This window comes from Miniopterus natalensis, chromosome 3, assembly GCF_054644295.1.
Source record: "Miniopterus natalensis isolate mMinNat1 chromosome 3, mMinNat1.hap1, whole genome shotgun sequence".
In the NCBI taxonomy this organism is placed as follows: Eukaryota; Metazoa; Chordata; class Mammalia; order Chiroptera; family Miniopteridae; genus Miniopterus; species Miniopterus natalensis.
The window spans coordinates 93726072-93746284 of NC_142083.1; the positions used below are offsets into that span (position 1 = coordinate 93726072).

The following is a 20213-nucleotide window of genomic DNA, read 5'->3' on the forward strand; positions in this document are numbered from 1 at the left end:
CCGCAGGGCATGAGGCCTGACCTTTGTACCTGCTGGGGGGGCTATACCAGGGCAGAGGTGCTCATGGGGTACCAAAGGCCCAGAAAGTTTCTCAGGGGAGGTGCCAGCAAGGGAGTTGGGCCTCACTAGGCAGAGGAGGTGAGCAAGGGCCTCAGAGAGTAAGGAGCGCAGAGCTCCACAGGAAGGGGTCCCAAGTGGGCGGGGGGCAGGGGGCAGGAGCTGAGAGGAGTTGGGGCTTGGCTACCAGGTGGATGGATTCAGGGAGGGGAGGTTTAAGAATGAGACCTGTTTCCAACAGCTGAGACTTGGGGATGGAGCTGCTAGGCTGCTACCTTCCTGCCTGGACCACCACTCCCCCACACCCGAGGGCTCAGGAAGGACAAAGGCGGCCAGGGGTCTGAAGAAGGCCTGTTTATTCCAAGGGCACAGATGTGCTATGGCTTACAGGGCAGACAGCAATGTCGATGGGTTTCCGGGCAGAGTCGGGGTCTACTGGGGGAGGGCTCCAGGTGGGGGCCAAGCCGAAAGCCTGGAGTCACCCCTGGGGTAGGCTCTCGTGCAACCACGCTCCCTAAGCCTGGGGGCTGTGGTGCAGGAACAAGGGGCCTGTCCAGAGGCTGCCCTGTTCAGGGGCAGGGGGCCTCCATCCTCAGGCCCCTGGGAGAGCCCAGGCCCTGCAACCCAGACCCCTGGTATGGCGGGGACATAGGGGGTCTGACCTAGTGAACCCACACGCCAGAGAAGGTAAAGATGGGGCTGAGGGGAGGGGACACATCTGGCCTCCCCAGCCACACCTGAAGCCCCTCAAGCAGCCTGCCCACCCCACTCCATCCCAGGAAGCCCCTGGAACTCCCACCCGATGGCTGCTGCCAAGGAGGAGGAGGAAGGGGTGGGGAGGAAATGGTTTGTAGAGAAAGGTTTGTTTTATTGCAATTATTTAGAGAACACGTCCTGGCGGGGGCGGGGACTCTGGTATTAAGTGGAAACATGTGTGGAGCTGGAGCTCTTTTTGGAAAAAAAGCAAAACCACAAATTCCTTTAAGTCAGCAGGCCCGGGCAGAGCTTCGAGGGCCCCGGCCCCTAGGGTCACCGCTGCCTCTCCCTCTTTCAATGTCTCATACTGGGGGCTCCCTCTCCCCAATCTTGCTGCCACGTTCCCCCAGCACCCAGGGGTGGGGGGATCAGGACGGGGACTCACTGGGATGTGGATTGGTTCCTGGGTGGTGGTGGGACCACCATGGCTTCTGGGGGTGAGGATGCACCTCCTCCAGTCCACTGAGGCTTGGGGAGCTCTGGTCTGGGCCCAAGGGGCGAGGCCCAAAAGTCCGTGCAGGTTGGAGGCCCGGGTCCAGCAAATGTAGTGAGGGGCTCAAAAGTTGCTGAAGATCTCACGCTTCCGGTTCCAGTCCATCTGTGGCGCCCGTTTGTTGACCCGGGTGGCTCTCGCCTTCTCCTTGGCCTCAGCCGCCGTGGGGCTCAGGTGGAGGCCACTCTCCTGAAAAGGGTCGTGCTTCCAGGTGCTGCTGTCCTGGGGGAACGGGGTGGGGGGGCAGGTAGCCAAAGTGAGCCCTGAACTCAAGTTCCCAAACTGATAAATAACCCTTCCCAGGGAGCTTATACCAGAGGCCACCTAGTAGGGCTCAGGCAGTAGGCCCAGGAGGGCTTCCTGGAGGCAGTGGCCCCACCGCCCAGGTTGAAAACTCCACAAACACCCACCCCAAAAGCCTCTCTGGCCCCTCAAGTATAAGCCCAGCAGAGGAGGCGGGTGGACATTGGCTACCTCATTGCCCTTGTCTAAGTCGGGCAGATCGCTTCGGGACAAGAACAGTGAGCCACCATTGAGCTGGGAAACCAAGGGCAAGGCGTAGTAGCTTCAGAGGCCCTGCCCCGGAGTCCCTGGCCCACACACACGCACACACCAGGGCTGCATTTATTCCTCTACTACGCCAGGCCCAGTGTAGACAGGTCGCTGGACACTAAACAGTGAACAGGCAGGTGGCCGGCCCTGGCCAACTCACAACTGGGAGGGGCAGTTTTGATGCATGAATCACCCACATGAGAGTCACCTGGGGCAAGGCCAGGACCAGCTTCCTGAGGAGAGACTGACACTCCAGGCAACCAGTGCTGGGCAGGGGGAAGAGCAAAGGCAGCAGCCCTGGGCCAGAGGGGCCTGCTTGCCATGTGGGCTGGGGCGGACCCAGGGCAGGATCCCCAGAGGGCAGTAAAGCTGGGAGTGTCTTGGCCAGATTGGGTGTCACAACTTGAACATACAACGACAAAGATGGGGGCTCTGTCAGGCTTGGGGACTCCCAAAGGTGCCACTGCGATCTCCTGGACCCACCCTGTCCACTTCCACCCACCCTCTCACCTGGGCAGGGCTGGTCCCATTGGTGACAGGTGATGGCAGTGGACCTGTGGGGATAGTATGTCAATGGCTGCCCAGCTCTCATGCTCCACCCCCACCCCAGTCCGCCAGGGCAGCAACCCACCTTCCACGTGCTCCTCAGTGGGTGTGACCCGCAGCCTCTTGAAATACTCGTCTGTTTCGGGGTCCACCACTAGTAGCCGGGCCTCATCCTCTCGTGCCTTGATGCTGGCGACCACCTCTGCATGGCGCAGCCCCTCCACATTCTGACCATTCACCTGCCACCAGCAGCATGGGATAGCACTGAGGGCAGCCCCCACCAGCCCCCCGAGCTGCCTGGCCAGGTGTGGCATCAAATATTAATCAATGTTGTCACCAGCCGCGGCAGCAAGAGGAATGCCAGCTCAAGTTCCCAGAAACTCCCCTCCTCCCAGGGAGGACCTGGGGCCCAGACACAAATGGGGGACACAGGCATAGGCATGCAGATGACAGACATAAGCACAACACACACACACAGGGGACACAGGCACCTGACACCCCAAAGCCTCAGTGATGGGTACCTCAATGAGTCGATCCTGGGCACGGAGGCCAGAGTGGGCGGCAGGCGAGCCCAGGTCCACTGAGCGAATGTACTGTCCTGGCCGGGACTTGTCACTGTGCAGGTTGAATCCATAACCCTGAGGGCCCTTTCGAAGGTGGCAGAGCCTAGGGCGAAGCTCTCTTGGGGGCCCATTAACATCCTGCAGGCACATGGGACTAGGGGTCAAGCTATAGCTCCACCCCCAGAGGCCACTGCCACCACCCCAAGGCCTCTGGCCCCCAGTGTGCAGCACAGCCGTGGTGGTGGCAGGAGGGAGCCACAACCCCACACTGGGAATCAGGCCCTGCCCAGTGGCAGAGACAAACACTGTTCACCCATGCCCGAGGGGGGCCCCATTAGGCTTTCTATGACTGAGCTCCAGCTGCGACATCTTGGACAAAGCCTTAGTTTCCAAACCCCAAAATGACTTCTGATGGGGCCAGGGGTCTTAGGGATGTTGGGAGAACTAAGAGGCTCAAGGACAGCACTGAGCACAGGCCAGGGTCCTGAGAGGCTAGGCGAGACCAGCTGCCACTCCTCTCAATGTCCTAGATGGCTGTCCCCAGGGGCCCTGCCTGCAAGCGCCCCCCTTCCCACCTCCCTCCGTGAGTGTGGGGCTCGCAGTCCTGGGCTTGAGCAGTTTTGTTTTCTCTCCCATAGGGCTGGTGGCAGTGCTACAGTGTTTGCTTTCACATTCCAGAGAGAGCTGGAGCCACCCTCACCTCCACCCCCACCCCCGCCAGGCCCAGAGACCGGGGATGAGCGGCTGGGGCTGCTGCGGGGAGCCCAGGGAGAGGCCCGAGGGTGGGGCCTGCCTGCTGCCCTCCCAGCTGAGACACAGTGCCCTGAGGGTCCCCCAGCAACATCCCAGGGCCCTGCCTTGCTTTACCTCTGGCATCCTGCAGTGGGGCTGTGGGCCAGGGAGCAGTGCCGGCAGAGGCCAGGCCCCAGTACCCCCACCCAGCTGGGGCCTGGGGCCGTCAGTGACCGCAGTGCTGAGTGACCAGCGGCTACTGGTGCTCAATTAAACATGGCGGTGGCCGGAGAGAGGAGGCAGCAGCTCAGGTTTCCCAGGACGCTCGGGGCTCGAGTGCGCGTGCAGGTGAGAGTGTTCAGGGTGGGAGTGCTCACTAGGCCCCTCCCTTAAGGGTGCTGGAGGGACTGACCCTGGGCCAGGCTGGGGGTGGCACTGAACTCGGCCCTCAGAGAGGGTCTCCAGGCCTTGGGCACCTGCCTCCCTGCAGCCCAGGCCACCCCCTGGACCACTCCAGGCCCCAGGCCTGCAATCTGGTTCCAAATCCCAAATCTGACTGTGAGTGCTCTGGTCTGCCAGTTGGTGGCCACCCGGCTGTGGGGCCAAGAGTGTTATTCCTCACAGGATGGGTGCCTTGCTCTAGGCTCAGGGCCTTCCTACCTGTCCGGAATACCCTCTTCCTGTCCAGCCTGTGCCCCTCCTCCAAGATTCCTTCCCTGACCCTCAAAGCCTCCCCAGAACCCCTGGGTACCCCCACTGCAGGCCACCATCTAGCACCATAACCCCAAGAACTCCAGGGACAGAGCTGCTGCTCTTCAGTTCCCTGGGGGCTTGACTGGGCAACATGGTCTACTGGGGGTGAGAGAGCCCAAATTCTCCAGAGCCCCACTATACAGACTTGTGTCCTCTCCCAGAAACACCTGGAGGTACAAGTGTGCAGCTTTAAGGAGGGCCCACACCTTCCCAGAGGCGCCTCTCAGGTATAGGCTGTCAGAGCATGGGTCCCGAAGGCTGGCTGGGACAGAGCAGAGTCAGAGCCCCGGCCATGCACGGAACCTGGAAGTGTGACATGACCACGCCTAGAATGTGGACATGGGCCCGGGTAGCAGAGGCACATCCCATGGTCAAGGAGACCAGGCATCCAAACATATGTTCCCGAACATGCTGCACGGCCACACAAGGCAACCCACAGCTGTAATAGGATGGCCCGGTGATACGGGTCCCTGTGGCCTCTTCCCACACCCTCCACATTAACCTTCAGGATAGGGTCTGTTAAAGCCCCCAAATGGGAAAAGAATTTGGAGGGCATCGATCTGGGGGAAATCTGGGGCCATAAGGTGAGGCTGAAGTCACATCTGGGTTTAAAACCATACTGACCATCCCTGCCTCAACCCAGCACAGCTGCCTCTCATCACACAAGCCAGGAGGTTTCTCCTAATGTCTAGCCTAAATCCCTCTCCTTAGGCGAGACCAGTGTCCGCGAAGCAACAAACCTGGCACTAGACCCACAAGCTGAGGGGCTGCAATGCAATGACCCAGCAGGGAGGCCCTGCGGGAGAGCAGGCAACAGAGGGTCCGGAGGGGGCGCAGGCGGGCCAGCGCATTGCTCACATTCCTCACGCCCAGCCCTGGCTCAGAGCACTTCCTGCCATCTCCCAGCCAGGCTCTCAGGCTCCCACGGCTCCCAGCAGGGCCGCCCCAGAACTGGACAAGTCCCGGCCTCCCAGCTGTGCCTGTAACCAGACAAAGAGGCTGGCATGGGGGTACCCCAGGAGCCAGGCTGTGCCCCCCCAGATGGTGACTCACCAGCCCTGGCAGAGAAAGGCCCCATTGTTGTTCAGGGTCCAGCTTGCTCACACCAGGGTCCTCTCTCCTGACCCTAGGGGACACAGGCTAAACTGGTTGCTGGGGTCCTCACTGCCCGCCCTGCACCCACCCCACCTAACCTGCACAAGCCCCTGGGATGGGCTCCGTGGAGGGGCTCCTGGGACCGGGGCGGGTGGTGTGGAATTCCAGGAGTGGGCCATGGAGGTGGGAATAGAAGTGGCTGCCAGTGAGCATCCAGCTGGAGCGGCCTGAGCTCTCTGGCTGGCCCAGGCTGCCACCCCATTTATCTACCTCCCACTGAGGCCCAGGCTCCCCAGGGACAGGTGGGGACATAGGATGAGTCACTCTGGGGGACAGGGTGGTGGCTGAGTCCCCCTTCCTTACTTCAGCTCCAGCCCAGCGCCACCCCCGGCTAGGTTTCCGTCCCAAGAAGAGAAGGAAGTTGCTGGAAGGCCCTGCCCTGCTCCCAGGACTCATGGCTGGGGAGACAGGGAGGCAAGGGAGGAACCCTGTCCCAGAATAGAAGACAGTCCTCTTGTGGCTCATGGGGTAGAGGCAGGAGCAAGGAGCCCCAGAAGCCCTCTTGTAGGACAGGGTCCTATGCCAAGCAGTCACCCCCTGTAGGGCTCTGTTACCTCACTCACTCACAGACCCCAAGGGCCTCCAAAACCAGAGGATGAAGGCACAGACTGTGTGTGAGGGAGAGGAGTGCCCAGGGTCTAACAGTGCCCAGACGTGGCACCACTGGTTGCTAGTTGCCCTGGCTCAGTTTGGGGGCTGTCCCCTATTATCACTATCAGGATCAGCTGCACTGCAGATGCAGCCACCCCTAACCCTGTCTGGCCTGGGCCTGAATCACCACTGACAAGGCCCTGACAGCCCCCTAAGGGGGGTCCAGCCACCTTAGTGTCCTCCCCTGCCTCACCTCTCCCCTCCCAGCCCCAGGACAGGAGGTAAGGTAACTGAGGCGAGAGGGTGTAAGTGGCATGAGGGCCCTGACTCCACCTCAGCCCTTACCTCCCAGGGGCACGAGGGGTGGGCCCTTCACCCTGCACCAGAGCAAACCACACACATCCATCCACCTGGTTTCTCCTAACCCCTTAGAGCACAGCCCTGCATAGGAGCATCCCCCTCTCCCCACCCCCAAGCAGTGCTTCCTTCTGATGCTCTGAGCTCAGCCAGTAAAACTGGGGGTCTCTGTCCCTTGGGCCTCCTCTGGCCTTCTGGGGTCCCTGTCCCCAGGCCAGCCTGAACCACAGAGAAGCGTGCCAGTCAGGTCTCACTCTGATCCTCCAAAAATACACCCAGAGGAAGCCCCCTCCCAGAGCTTCCTGCAGCCCCAGAGCCTGAAATAGCATAGGGGGAAGGCTCCACCCAAGGGCAAGGTGGGCCACCCCATCCTGAAGATAAGGCCCGAGGGCGAATGTTTTCCACAGGAAGGTGAACTCAGCCGTTTGTGTCTAAATCAATGGACAAACGCCTGGGGGTGGGGTGTGAATGCCCAGGAAGGAATGAGGCTCTGATCTCAGGCTCAGGAGGGGCCCAGCCAGCACACCACCCCAAGACCCCCCTGAAATGACAAACCTGACCCTAACACCCCCTATTCCAGCCTTCGGTGGCCACAGGGCAAAACGCAAACTACAGGGCCTAAGACAACCCCTCCTTCACCCCACCCAGCAGTTCTCTGTCCTTGAGTAACCCCCCCCCAAACAAAAAGTGCAGGCCTGGTCACAGGCACAGGACAAGGCAGATGTTGGGATCCCCTGCACACCCAGAAACTTTAGCTCTCACACCTCCACTGGGCTTAGGCCAGTGGTTTTCAAAGTGGCATCTGGGAACCCCTGGGCTTAAATCCCCTAAAGGGACTTGTTTTTCTTTAAAAATAAAAAAGGGAGAGAGGACAAGACAGACAATAACATGGGACTTCCAGGAGAAAGGAACTAGCAGCCCCAGGCTCTTCCTCCTGGCCTCCAGGTGCTTCCCAGGTAGGGTCACCAGCACACACACACACACACCCCCACGGGACACTCCCCAGGCCCAGACACCTAGGAGGTGAATTCTTTTCCACTTCTTCCAGCCTGGGGGTGGGGGGAAGGGCAGGGAGGAGCTGGAGGTGCTCCAACCCTATAAACCATCAGATGAGAGGACTCAAGAGTCTCCTCTTCGGTTCCCAACTATACACTGCCCACAGAGGAGGGCCAGCCCTTGTCCCCCAAGGCCTACACAGAACAAGCAGATCCCTAAAGACAGACATAAGAACAGGGCCAAAGACAGATAAACACCTATCACAGGCACAGAGCTGGGCACACTCAGTCCCAGGACATCTGAGCAGCCTCTCCCTGGCTTAGGTTCCTCAGACCTAGGCTGGGGAGGGGGCCTTGTCAGAGTGGTCCCTCCCTAGATCAGATAGTTCCCAGCAACCTGGGAGAGGGGTGGGGGCCAAGGACCAGGCTGCCCTCATCCTACCCAGCTTAAAACAGTCTCAGGGCAGAAAGAGTATAGCCAAGAGGGTAGTCACCAGAGACAAAGAAAGGCCCTAAGAGGCAGAAGAGACTGAGATAATGACTTCTGGAGGTGGCCAGAAACAGAGACTACCATCAAGAGGCCAAAATGGTTGTGGGAGAAGCCAAGGTGGTCCCTGTGGGTAGAATCTGCCATACCTTCTGGCCATCCTTGGAGCCAAGGCTGCCTGCACGTGTCCAGACCAGCTTTGGTTCCCAGGGGTCATGGGCAGGTGGAAGCCCTCGCTGGGCCATCTCCTCAGTGCAGGTCAGCTGCCGCCGGCGCAGCTCCTCGTCTGTCTCCTTGTCTACCACCAGCAGCCGGGTCTGCCCTTCCACAGCCTTGATCCTCTGGACCACCTGGGACAGGGAGGTGGCAGTGGGTCAGCAGCCAGCTCTCTGGGCAGCACATGGACAGTGGCACCACCCAAAGCTGGCAGGGCTCATGGGCAGGCGGCTGGCCTACTAGGGGTGGGTGGCTGGACCAAGAGGCCTGCCAGCTCCACCCCCCACCCCCAGGCTCCAGCAGCTCCCTCCCTCCTCTCCTGGGGCTCCTGACACTAGGGCCCTGGCTGCAAGGGCTTCAGTGTGGTCCCAAGGCCTTGGCTCAGCCCAGGGTCTTCTCCAGGAGGGGATGGGAAGCTGGGTGAGGCAGCTGTGCAGACATGCACCTATGTTTCAGGGTCTGTCTCTCAGTCTGGGTTTGAGAGATAGTGCTGTCTCCCTGGGTGTCAGTCTGGGTGTGTCTGCACTCATTTGTCTTTCTCAGTGGTGGGGGATGGAAGTCTAAGCCCGCCTCCAGGCCCTCCGTCAGCTCGTCAGCTCCAGATCATGACCGCAGGCCCATTCCTGCTGGACCTGAAGGGTTCCTGTGGCAAGGCACCTACTCAGGTACCACACAAGATGCTGTAAGCAGGATTCGAACCCAGCAGGCAGAGAAGGGGCGGGGTAGGTCCAACTGTGGGACAGGTGTGGCATGTGGCCCATCTGTGTGTCTATGCAGGTGCTGTGTGTCTAGAGCATGTAGGGGTCCATGGCGCACGCAGGCCAGCGTGTTCCTTGCAGGGAGAAGGAACAAGTGCCCACTGAGCATTGGAGTAAGGAGGGTAATATCCCCACCCCCACCCCCACCCCAAGGCCTGGGGGAGGGCAGATGGGGGCCCCCTTCAGCTGCTTGGCGGAAGTTGTCAACAGAGAGGAGGGTTTGAACCAGACCCATGCTTCCCTGGGCCTCTTCTGTCCCTCCTCTCTGCCCATGCAGCAGGACCCTAGCACCCTGCTGCTTCCCAACTGTGGTACCCAAAGGAGTCACTACACATTTCCAAGCATCAGTTTTATCATCTGTAAGGTGGGAGCTATAACTGCACGACCTCCCTCCTGGGGCAGTGGGAGGATCCCATGGGGTCCTGTGTGTGAAGTTCTAAATTTCTGTCTTCTATTTTATTTTAGAGAAAGAGGAGGGAGGGAGAGAGGTAGGAGGGAAGGAGAGAGAGAGATTGATTCACTGTTACAATTACGCATTCATTGGTTGACTCTCCTATGCGCCCTGACCTGGAATAGAACCAGCAGCCTTGGCGCATCAGGACGACCCTCTAACCAACCGAGCTACCCATTCAGGGCCTGTGTGTGAGGTTCTTAGACCAGCACCCAGAGGCCTGGAACAAACAGGCGCAACGGTGGCAGTGGTGGCAGTGACGTTAAACAGCTTTGCCAGCCCCTCCCTGTGGCCTGTCAAACCAAGCCCTCTGACCCTGACACCCACCTTCCTTCAGTAAACAGCCTTATCAGGTTGACATTCTGGGTGGAAGACAGGACAGCAGACAGATAGACAAGGGCCCAGGAGCTCAGCTCCCAGCTCAGCCAAGGACCAATATATTAATCTCTAGACCCCAGGGCTGGACACTCTAACGGATCGTGGATGCACAGGTGCTGGGGGGACACAGAGGAACCTGAACAGGAGTGGCTGTACTCAAGGTGAGTCACTGGCCAGTGGGAGATGGACAGCCCCAGGAGTCATAACCTGTAGAGAGGAGACCCTGCCCTCCCTCCGGCCTTCATCTCCAGCTGCAGGAGGCAGGGGCTGCGGCCCAGAGACACCTGCACGGCCAGGCAGCCTCCAAAAAGAGGAATGTGCTGCCATCAGCAGTGATTCCTACTGGGATCCAGACACCATCAGCCAGGACACCCACGAGTACACCGGCTGCCAACACACACTGACGACTACACACAGCCAGGCGGGTTGATAGACGGGCCTGGACACACACAGCGCAGCTCATACACATCCAGGCATGCAGACCTGTGTGTTTTTTACACATCGCAGCTCACATATACTTGTCCAAACATGCAGATCTGTCCACACACATACACACCTAGAGTGCAGACTTGTATATTCACGTGCACACACTCACTGATGCAGGCACACACAGGTGTGCCCTTACTATGACACCCCTCAGGTACACATAGACAGTTGTGTGTGCACATGTGTGATCCCCTGAGGGACTTGCATACTCACACCCAGCTGTGTGCACACACATGTTGCCCCTCACCTCCATACTTGGCACACCGAGGCCAGAAGAAGCCTAAAGGTCTAGAGCCGCAGTGCGGGCCCCTCCCTGCCAGGATTCCCCCTCCGCGGTGCAGGACTGCTGAGCTTGGAGGGTGAGGTGCTAGGAAGGAGGCCGGCGACGACTGCCTCGGTGGCTACATCCCCCACTTCCCGTCGCGGGGGTGGGCACGCAGGCCCTGGTGCGACCCCCTCCTAGCCGGGAGCAGGGAACTGAGGCCTGGGTGTAGGCAGCGCCGGGCCGGGTGGTCGCTGGAGCCTCCACGGACGCGCTCCTGGGGAGGGGGCCCGGAGAGCTGGGGGGGCGCAGGCACCCACCTGGTGGTGCGTTTCGCCCTCCACGTTGACGCCGTTGACCTCGACCAGGCGGTCTCCCGCGCGCAGCTCGGCCGCCTCGGCCGGGGAGCCGGGCTCCACGCGCCTGATGAACTGCCCGCGACGGCCCTTCTCGCCGTGCAGGTGGAAGCCGTAGCCGTGCTCGCCGCGCACCAGGCAGCACAGGCGCGGCCGCAGCGGTTCCGGTGTGGCCATGGCGCCGGCTACCCACCGGCAGGCCACCGCTGGCCGCGGCGCTCACGGCCCCCGCCAGCAAGCCAGGGGCGCGGGGCGGCGCGGAGGAGGCGGCGGCGGAGGCGGCGGAGGCGGTGGCGGCGCCGGGGACCTGGCGGCAGCTTCCGCGGCTCCCGCTCGGCTCCCGTCGCCTCCGGCTTGGGCTGGAGCTCGGGCTGCGACACCGCCCCCGCACCGCCCCTTCTCCGCCTCCTCCGCCCCAGCCTGGGTCCAAGCCATCCTGGCCTCGCCCCTATCTCGGCACCCTGCCAGCTTGGGGGAGCCCAGGGGAAGGCTGCAGGAACAGGGGGTTCCGGATCACAGGGAACCTCTCTGCCTCTCCCCCACTCTGGGCAGCCTCTTTGGAGTCAGCACCTTTGCCTCCTAGTCCAGGCACATTTATTGAGCACCTACTGCATGCACTGCACAACATAGGAAGGTGGGAAGGGAATGGAGAAAGGGTCCTAGGGCCAAAGGAGTCCTCACAGGGGACAGAGGGCAACAACGAGGGCCACGGTCCTGTCCACCCTCCTTAGGAAGCACCAACAGCACCGCTGTCCATGTATCTGGATCCCTCCTGGGCCCACAGCTGCCCTGGCCCAGCGCAGAGTCCCAGGATAGTCCAAAAGGCAAAAAGAGGTTTGAAAGTGACATGACAGCAGCCCCTCCTTATCTACTGGAGGTCAGTGACTGAGCGACTCCCTGACCCTCCCCAGGAGTGTTTGCCCGACCTGTGCAGTGTGTGTCCATTAAGCATTCCCATCATCTCCTCCCTGTGTCAGGGCCCCTCACTCATGACCCTGCCCATTGTCGATGACAGAAAAGGTGGAAGGGTGGGGTAAGGAAATATTCTTGTCTGGCCGATGAGAGGGTCTTGGTCTTTGCTACTCCCCGCACCCCCCCCCCCCCCATCCTGACCTGGGATAAAATGTGCTGAGGACACTGGTCTCTGAGCTCTGGCCTGTGGTCAGCACTGACCAGAGCTGTTTCCATACCCAGGAACCAGCATATTGCCCCTTTTCTGCCACCAACCCTCCTCTCCCTCCATTCAACCCTCCTCTCCCTCCATTCTCCCTCTCCCCTAGCCTCTACTTCCTCCCAGCAAGAGTGCCCCCTTCCCCCAACCTAACAATAATCATCACAGTGGAGAATCATTTCTGCTTTGTATTGCCTCTGCGTGCATTTTACCTGAAATAACCCCAGATGGTTCAGGCTCAGGTTCAGGCTCAGGCTCAGGCCATTTTACAGATCAGGAGACTAAGGTTTGGAGAAGAGACCCAGGCCAGGTTCCCCAGCTCCTCTTAAGCCCAGGGCTGTGAGATTCCAGGTCCACACTCTTCACAGCCTCAGATACAGGAAGATAACTGGCTGCAGAGTCCCCTTCAGTATACCCCTCCCTAGCACATACCTGGCACCCAGGAGTCAGGCACAGCCAGCTGAGACAGTTCCTCATGAGGGCAGAAGCAGGCTCTGCTCAGACCCAGACCTTGCTGCTACTTCTCCAGTGCCCTCAGCCTGGGTTCCCAGCTCCCACCCAAGTACAGAGCCTGCCTCTGGGCAGCCTCCTGGGCCAAAGCCCCTTGGGTATCCACACCCCAGCTGCTGCCCCTAAAAGCCACTTAGGCGGAAGCTGAATGGCTACTCCCCCATCCCCACTCCCACCTCTGAGTTCCTGGCTGATGCTGCCAAAGGCTCCTCTCTGGCTGGCCACCTCCATTTGTCTGTTTGCCTATCCAGAGGCTGCCTATCTGGACTGTGACTGGCTTTCCTGTACTCAACCTAGTGCTGCTGCACCAGGAGGCTGTGAGGATGGGTGTGGGCAGTGAGGTTCACCATACACCACCCCAAGGGGTTACCCCAGAGCAATGAGGACCATCCAAGACCTACCAGTCTGTAGCTTTGAGGCCACACCAGAGTTGAGGGAGGTGGCTCAATGGGAGACCACCAAAGTAGGGGCCCCAGGTCCCCTGGGTCAGAAGGCTTGGAGACCTCCACCTCACTCCCTAGGACAGACACTCCTGATCAGCCTTGGGCCCTTTTACCTTCCACAGCAAAGGACTCAGCCTGTGAGAGAAGACTGATGGGAACAACACAGCTGGAGGGAGGGATAACAGGGCATGTGGTCACAACCAGAGGTCAGGCAACAATACTGCATCCAAGAGTAACAGAGGCCCCAAAGCCAGGGAAATACCAGGAGAGGTAACAAAGTAACCAAGGCGGAAACAAAGGAAATGGGTAACAACAACAAATAAATAAAGGTCCAGGAAAGAACTACAGGTAAAAATTCCAAAGGAGGAACAGGATGGAGTGAGAGGGAGCAGGGTCAGTGTGAAGGGCTTGAAATAACAGCCCCAAAGAAGGGCGACCAGCAGCTCTCTTGGGCGAGCTTCCCTGAGCTTCCTCCAGCCTCTGATGGAGGTGAGACGCAGAAAAAGAGGCTAAGGCAGAGGGAGGGCCAGAAGTGGGGGCTGAAAAGTGTCCAGGGGCTGTGAGCTGTTTTGGGTCTCTGGGGAAGGGATAGGGTAGGTGGGCAGTGAGGCGGGCCATGGGAGGGAAGGAAGTCAGGTCGAGGTAACGAAACGCCCCCCCCCCCCCCCACGCCCTCACCTACTCCTGCCACCTGTCTACGCAGACTTGCAATAGAGGGCGAGGACACCTGTCGGTGCTCCCCTCCCCTGGGCAGTCGGACGGTCCACCTTGGGTAAGGAGGGGGGTTTTTCTGAGCTTTGAGCCCAGCTCCCTGCAGCAACACCCCAGCGAAGGGCGGAGCCTGGACCAGGACTGTGACGGGGTGTGGCAGTCAGAGGACAGTTCGTGCCCGCCTAAGGGGTCCAACGCACGGGTAAAGGCCCAGAGCTTCCTCGGCTGGCGCCGCTCCCTCCCTAATGGGCATTAATGGCCCCGCGGGATAAGCAGGACCTCAGGCTCAGGGCTCCTCCCTTAGACAACATCAGGCTTCTCTTCCGAGCCCGAAATTGGAGCAGGCGGGACCGTAGTGACGGGAAGAGATTAGAGGCCCAGAGGCGTGGGGGAGAGAGGAGAAACCCGCGAGCACCAAAGGCGGAGGCGGCGCAGGGAACGCACCAAGTACGCCCCGGGGGCCGTGCCCCGCCCATCCCGCTCTGGTTGGGCCCGCAACCCTCCCCGGAGGCGCGGTGCAGGGCTGGAGCCCCGAAGCGCAGCCGCGCAGTGCCGCCTGCTGGCTCCGAATGGGGTTGCAGCGCCCGAAGGGCTGCCCAGGCCCCACCCCTCTGGCTCCTACTGGGTCCAGCCTGGCAGAGTGGGGACTGGAGTGAGGTCTGCGCACCAGGGTTGCCAGTAATACAGGAACATAGGGGGTGCCGTGTGGGTGGTACGCACAGAAGCCGAGACTCCGCCGAGCCCCTGATGGGCTATCCTCCCTTACCTTGGACCTAGCACCAACCTCTCTGGACTGGGGTACCTCAGGCAACATGAAGTCTGGCCTTTCACCAAGTTTTCCAGCACCTGTGACCAAATATTTGCTGACCACTTGGTGCCAAGCACTGGTTAGCACTGGGGAAACATCTCTGAGACCCGTGGAAACAGGGATTTGTGTATCTTGGCAAGGGGAGGCAAGGCCCAGGGCTGGGGCAGCCCCAAGGAGGGGTATTTAACCCAGCCTGGAGCCCAGGAGTCCTTCAGGGTGGACCATGGGGCTGTGTCTGGAACCTGCCCAGTGTCTGCAGGCTGTGTGGGGAGGGGAGGGAGCAATGAGAGTGGGGGACAGGTCCAGTCCCGTGGCCCAGACCCAGAGATAGATTTCATCCCACCAAAGGTGGGGAGACCCTTTTGGTGTGTACTGCGTGTGACAAGGTCAGGAAACCCATGGTTTGAAAGGCCAAGCTTGAGGAAGAGCAGAGGGTAGGAGTGGGCTTAGAGGGAGAATGAGGACCTAAGAGGTCTGAGTCCACCCCTTCTGCCAATGCAGATCCTGGGGCAAAAAACTGAGTGGAATCAGGGTAAATAAATTCATCATAAGAAATGAGAGAGTGGAGTAAAACTGGGCATCCACATTAGGGGACCACGTGCAGAGGATGCATCCAGGAGATGAGAAGGAATTTCCAGTGAGGAGAGATGAGGGCTTCCAGAGGCCAAAGGGGCAGTGGGGGGGCTGGTTGCACATGGGCATCCCAAAGCCAGACAAACATGGGACCACCACTCCTCCAGGCTTTGCTGGGTGTCCCAAGGGGAGACCTTGCAGAAGGTCTCCAAGGGCAGAGAGCATCAGAGCACAATGCCTAGGCGCTTTGAGGTCCAGGACAGTTGTGGGAGTCTGAGCCCACACTGAAGAGTTGAAGAGGAAGCAGGAGAGTGGAGGGGCGCAGATACTTGTGAAGGAGGAGCTGGAAGGGGACCCAGGTGGAGGGAGGTGTTTGTTCTTCAAGATGGCACAGCACATTACATAGGGGGGCTGCAGCCAGTAACTGGAAATGCAGAGGGGGATGAGTTGGAGGGCCCCTGAGAAGACAAGGGGATCAGGTGGAAGGGCTCTTCCTCTCAAGGGGGAGAGCGTGGCTATGAAGGGGGGGGCAGGTGTTCCCACTTCCTCTCCAGAAGCCTTCCACTGAGGGGAGGGAGGGGTTCCTAGGAGATCTAGGTTTGTAACGAATGCTGGGAGATGAAGGAAAGGTTGGGTGGGCTGCCAGGTCTTGAGGTCCCACCTCCTTGGGAACAGTCTTCCAGGGGGCATAGTGAGGGGGCACCCTGTAGGGCTCCCTGGATGCTCGGGTAGGAGCTGCATCTCAGTGGGTGAGGTATTAGCTCCTGTTTTCCTCTATACCTTGGTGGGTGACAGCAGGAACCTGGGGTCTGACTTATCCCTCCTCTGGGGGAGACCCCTCCCCTTCTTGGGGATCCCAGGGCCTGGTCTGACGACCCCACCCCAAAACAGGAGGGGCAACATTGGCAGAGAAGGGTGAAGAGAACCCAGGCCCAGACAGTGTTTCTGCTTGTGTCTCTATGCCCTTCTGCCCACTGGGACAGAGGCGTGGGGGAGGGGATGTTAGATTCTATTGGGCAGCAAGAGGGCTCCTGGCAATTGCCAGGGAGTGGGCAAGGCTGTTTGAACCTCAAAGCTAGATGGCAAAGTACACATTGTGAGGAAAAGGGCCACAAGTGAGGTGCAGGGACCAGGGATGTTTTATTAATCAAATGGCACGACCTGGCCGAAGCTTCCAACTCTGGAGGCCAAAGCTACTATGCCTGAGTCAGGGGTAGGGGCTGAGCTCTGGACCACCCTGGAGCGAGATGGGGGCCCACGAAGGCAGTTCGCTGCTGGAACCACTGCTGAGCGGCAGACTCTCCGAAGGCTCTAGAAAGAACATAGCAGGACCATGGGGAGAGGGCTGTGAGCCCTCCAGTACTCCCGCCCGCACCCCCCCGTGGCTGGAGGGGTACAGGCCTGCTCCAAGAAAGCCTTTCTCCGCACGTAATGGGGGATGAAAAGGTCGGGAGGTGCTTGGTGGGCACTCGGACCTGTGCAGAGGGCTCAAACCTCCCGAGCCGCCGATTCCGCTGCCGTCCCAGCCCCCTCCTCTTCCCACATACCTGGCCTGCGCCACTGAGGTCCAGGAACCGGCGCCCAGCTGCTGCTTGGTTTCAGGCGCGGGCTCCGGGGCGCACTGAGGAAGAGCCCTGCGCGGAGGCTACTGCGTTGTGCCTTCCATGGTCTCTGAACCCCGGAGGGAGACAGGAGAGCTTGGCGGGAGGGTGTCTCTGGCAGATGGCCCCTGGGAGTGCGCACGCAGGCCTACGGTGTCCCGGGCAGTGGGACGCAGTGCGCGGCACCCCACGCAGAGCTAAGGGCGCAGCCCCATTAGCGGCCCAGTGCGGTAGTCCGCCTTCGCCACCTGCTTATACCAGGCGCCTGCGGCAGCAGCAGTAGAAACAGCAACTGGAAAAGCGGCGGACTCGCAGAGTCCCCCACCTAGGGCCGCGAGCCAGGGTAGATGTACACCAGGCAGGGCGGGCCAGGAGCTGGCTAAGCTGGATCTGCGTGTGCGGTGGAACTGCGGCATCTGGGAACCAAAGCGCAGTACACTACGGGCCAGGAGTTGGTCTCTGGTGGCCCGGCCCCTGCCCACCTCCAAGGTACTCGCTGGGCTCCCAAGGGTAGGGGGAGGGATGCAGGGAGAAGAGCACAGGCTGCTGCGTAAGGGATGTGGGTTACTGGAGCACCCTAACTGGGCACCAGCAGAGCAGACAGGGAGGTTGGCAGAGCCCTGGATGGGTAAAGCAGAGCTAATTGGTGGGGGCCCGCTGCACCATTTAGGATCCCTCTGTGTATCTCCTCCCCAAGAGCTGTCCCTTGCCTTTATCTAACACAGCTCTCAAATCTGTTCCACTTTCCTCTCCTCTCCCACCCTTAGCTTCTCCCCACAAACCTATTTTCTAGCTGCAGCAGAAAAGATGCTTGAAACCACAAGTTCGGCCACATCAAGTTCTCTCTAAGTGGCTAGTGGTTCCCCAAGGCTTCCAGAATAGATTCAGCCCCTCCTCATACCCCAGCTTTGGCCTGGGCAGAATAAGGCCCTAGCAATCTCCAGCCTCCTCTGTGGTCATGATCCCCCAAAGACCATTTTTTGGGCCTTGGCCGGGTAGGTCAGTTGGTTAGTGTCGTCCCAATATGCCAAGATTGCAGAAGGCATGCAGGAGAGGGAGCCCAGGGCTGGATGAGGGGAGTAAAGGCAGAATAGCTTGATAGTCCTTGGGGGCTCCCAATCCCGGGTGCAGAGGGGGGGCTCAGTGACCTGTCCAGCCCTGAGCCCAGGGGCCCAATGACAAAGCCTCTGCCATTCCTCCCACTAGATTCTGAAGCCAAACTTTCATGAGAGGAGATGAAGATCCTAATAGCTCATGATAGCTTTCCTTTCTGGGGAATCACCTCTCCTTGCATCCATACAACAGCCCCTCCCAGACAGCGACTGATCATGGCTTCAGACTACTTGCACACCACTTCCCCCCCCACACACACCACACCACACCACACCACACCACACCACACCACACCACACCACACCACACCACACCACACCACACCACACCAAGCCCCCCACTGGCTGGGACCATGTCTGATTGTACTCATGGACCCAACCCCAGGAACAGAGCCTGGTTCCCAGTATGAACTCTATTCTAACGACACAGTGAATGAACAAATCTCTCCATTTTGTCATTTTTAAAAAAATAAAAGAATAGGGTTTTTTTTAGTTTTTTTTATTGATTTCAGAGACAGGAAAGGAGAGGGAGAGAAAGATAGAAACATCAATGATGAGAGTCATTGATCAGCTGCCTCCTGCATGCCCCCTGCTGGGGATCGAGCCCGAAACCTGGGCATGTGTCTTGACCTGGAATAGAACCTCGATCTCCTGGATCCTAGGTCAATGCTCAACTGCTGAGCCACACCAGCTGGGCAACAGAGTAGTTTATTGATTTTCCAGAAAGAGGGAGAGAAACATCGACGTGAAAGTCAATATGGATCAGCTGCCTCTTGCACATCCCCTTCCCCCATGGGGATTGATCCTGAAACCCCGGCATGTGCTCTTGATCAGGAATCAAATCCACAACCGCCTGGTGCATGGGACAATGCCCAACCAAGCCACCCTGGCCAGGGCTCCATTTTGTCATTTTAAAAATTATATATCAGCCCAGCCAGGCGTGGTTCAGTGGTTGAGCATCAACCTAGGATCCAGGAGATCCGGTTCGATTCCTGGTCAGGGCACATGACTGGGTTGCGGGCTTGATCCCCAGTCGGGAGCGTGTAGGAGGCAGCAGATCAGTGACGACTTTATCATTGATGTTTCTATCTCTCCCCCTCACCCTTCCTCTCTCTGAAATCAGTAAAGATATATTTTTAAAAAAATTATACATCAAATTCTAGTATAAGGTAAAAAAATAAAGCTGTTTCTGTGGCACCCTTTCACATGCCAGTCCTGCTCTACAGGGGCAACTGCTTCCAACTCCAGCTGTTTCTTCTAATATTTCCTGCCTCATTTTAATTTTTAAAAAAAATATATCTAAAAAAAAAAAAATTCTTTATTGCCTGGCTGCCGTGGCTAAGCGGCTGAGCATCAACCTATGATCCAGATCTCGGTTTGATTCCTGGTCAGGGTTCATGCCTGGGTTTCAGGCTCGATCCCCAGTAGGCGGCTTGCAAGAGGCAGCCGATCAATGACTTATCACTGATGTTTCCCCCCCCTCCTTTCCTCTCTCTGCAATCAATAAAGACATATTAAAAAATAAATAAAAATATACCATAAATAAAAATATATAAAAATAAATAAACATATAAAAAATAAATTACAAAAATATTTTTTATTGATTTCAGAGAGAGGAAGGGAGAGGGAGAGAAATATAGAAATATCAATAATAAGAGTCATTGATCGGCTGCTTCCTGCAAGCCCCCTACCGGGGATTGAGGCTAAAACCCGGGCATGAACCCTGACCCAGAATCAAACCAAGATCTCCTGGATCCTAGGTCGATGCTCAACGGCTAAGCCACGGCTTTCCTGCCTCATTTTAAAACCCACAAACTTACCTGCTATTGTTAAAATTGGTGGTCTTTTTTAAGGAGGTATAACATACTTTGAGTAAAGTATGCACATCTTAACATGTTACATATGTATACACTAGTGTCCACAGCCCAGATCAAGATAGATTTCAGCTCCCCAGGGGTGCTCCCTTTGCCCCCTCCTAGCCAGAAGCCCCATCTATCACCTTAGCAGTATTTGACATATGTGGGGTTGTCCTGTGCACTGTAGGATGTTTAGCAGCATCCTTGGCCTTTACTCATTTGTGTAGGTAGAATACCCCCAAAGATGTCTACACCTTAACTTGTGAATATTCACTTTACATGGTAAGGGGGAATTAAAGCTGCAGATGAAATTGAGGATACTAATTAGTTGACCTTAATATGAGGGCCCAGTGTAATCACAACGGTTCTTCAGTTTGGAAGGAGGCAGTCAGAGAGGTGACAAGCGAAACAGGTTGGAGGGATGTACCCTGCAGATGGAGGGGCCATGAACCATAGAATGCAGAAACCTCTAGAAGCTGAAAAG

General features: G+C 58.4%; 1 protein-coding gene across 2 annotated transcripts; it reads right to left on the reverse strand.

Annotated features, from left to right (window-relative positions):
• Positions 1-396: 396 nt before the first annotated feature.
• On the reverse strand, positions 397-11140 carry NHERF2 (NHERF family PDZ scaffold protein 2). 2 transcript variants are annotated; one of them, XM_087815719.1, is made up of 6 exons: positions 10909-11140; positions 8187-8387; positions 2926-3105; positions 2490-2643; positions 2369-2412; positions 397-1528 (listed from the first exon to the last, which is right to left on the reverse strand). In XM_087815719.1, exons 1-6 carry the CDS (start codon positions 11119-11121, stop codon positions 1370-1372), a joined length of 951 nt encoding a protein of 316 aa, XP_087671845.1. In that variant the 5' UTR covers positions 11122-11140; the 3' UTR covers positions 397-1369. The 2 variants fall into 2 exon arrangements, with proteins under 2 accessions (XP_087671845.1, XP_087671846.1); XM_087815720.1 differs by lacking the exon at positions 2369-2412 and having other exon boundaries at positions 1373-1528.
• Positions 11141-20213: the final 9073 nt, after the last annotated feature.

Excerpts from the sequence above, each read along its gene's own strand:
- NHERF2 (XM_087815719.1), bottom strand. The coding sequence starts at position 11,121 with ATGGCCACACCGGAACCGCTGCGGCCGCGCCTGTGCTGCCTGGTGCGC. Across the intron at positions 8,388-10,908 it reads AGGGCGAAACGCACCACCAG|GTGGTCCAGAGGATCAAGGC; the intron begins GTGGGTGCCTGC and ends TCCCTGTCCCAG. Across the intron at positions 3,106-8,186 it reads GCTCCAAGGATGGCCAGAAG|GATGTTAATGGGCCCCCAAG; the intron begins GTATGGCAGATT and ends ATGTGCCTGCAG.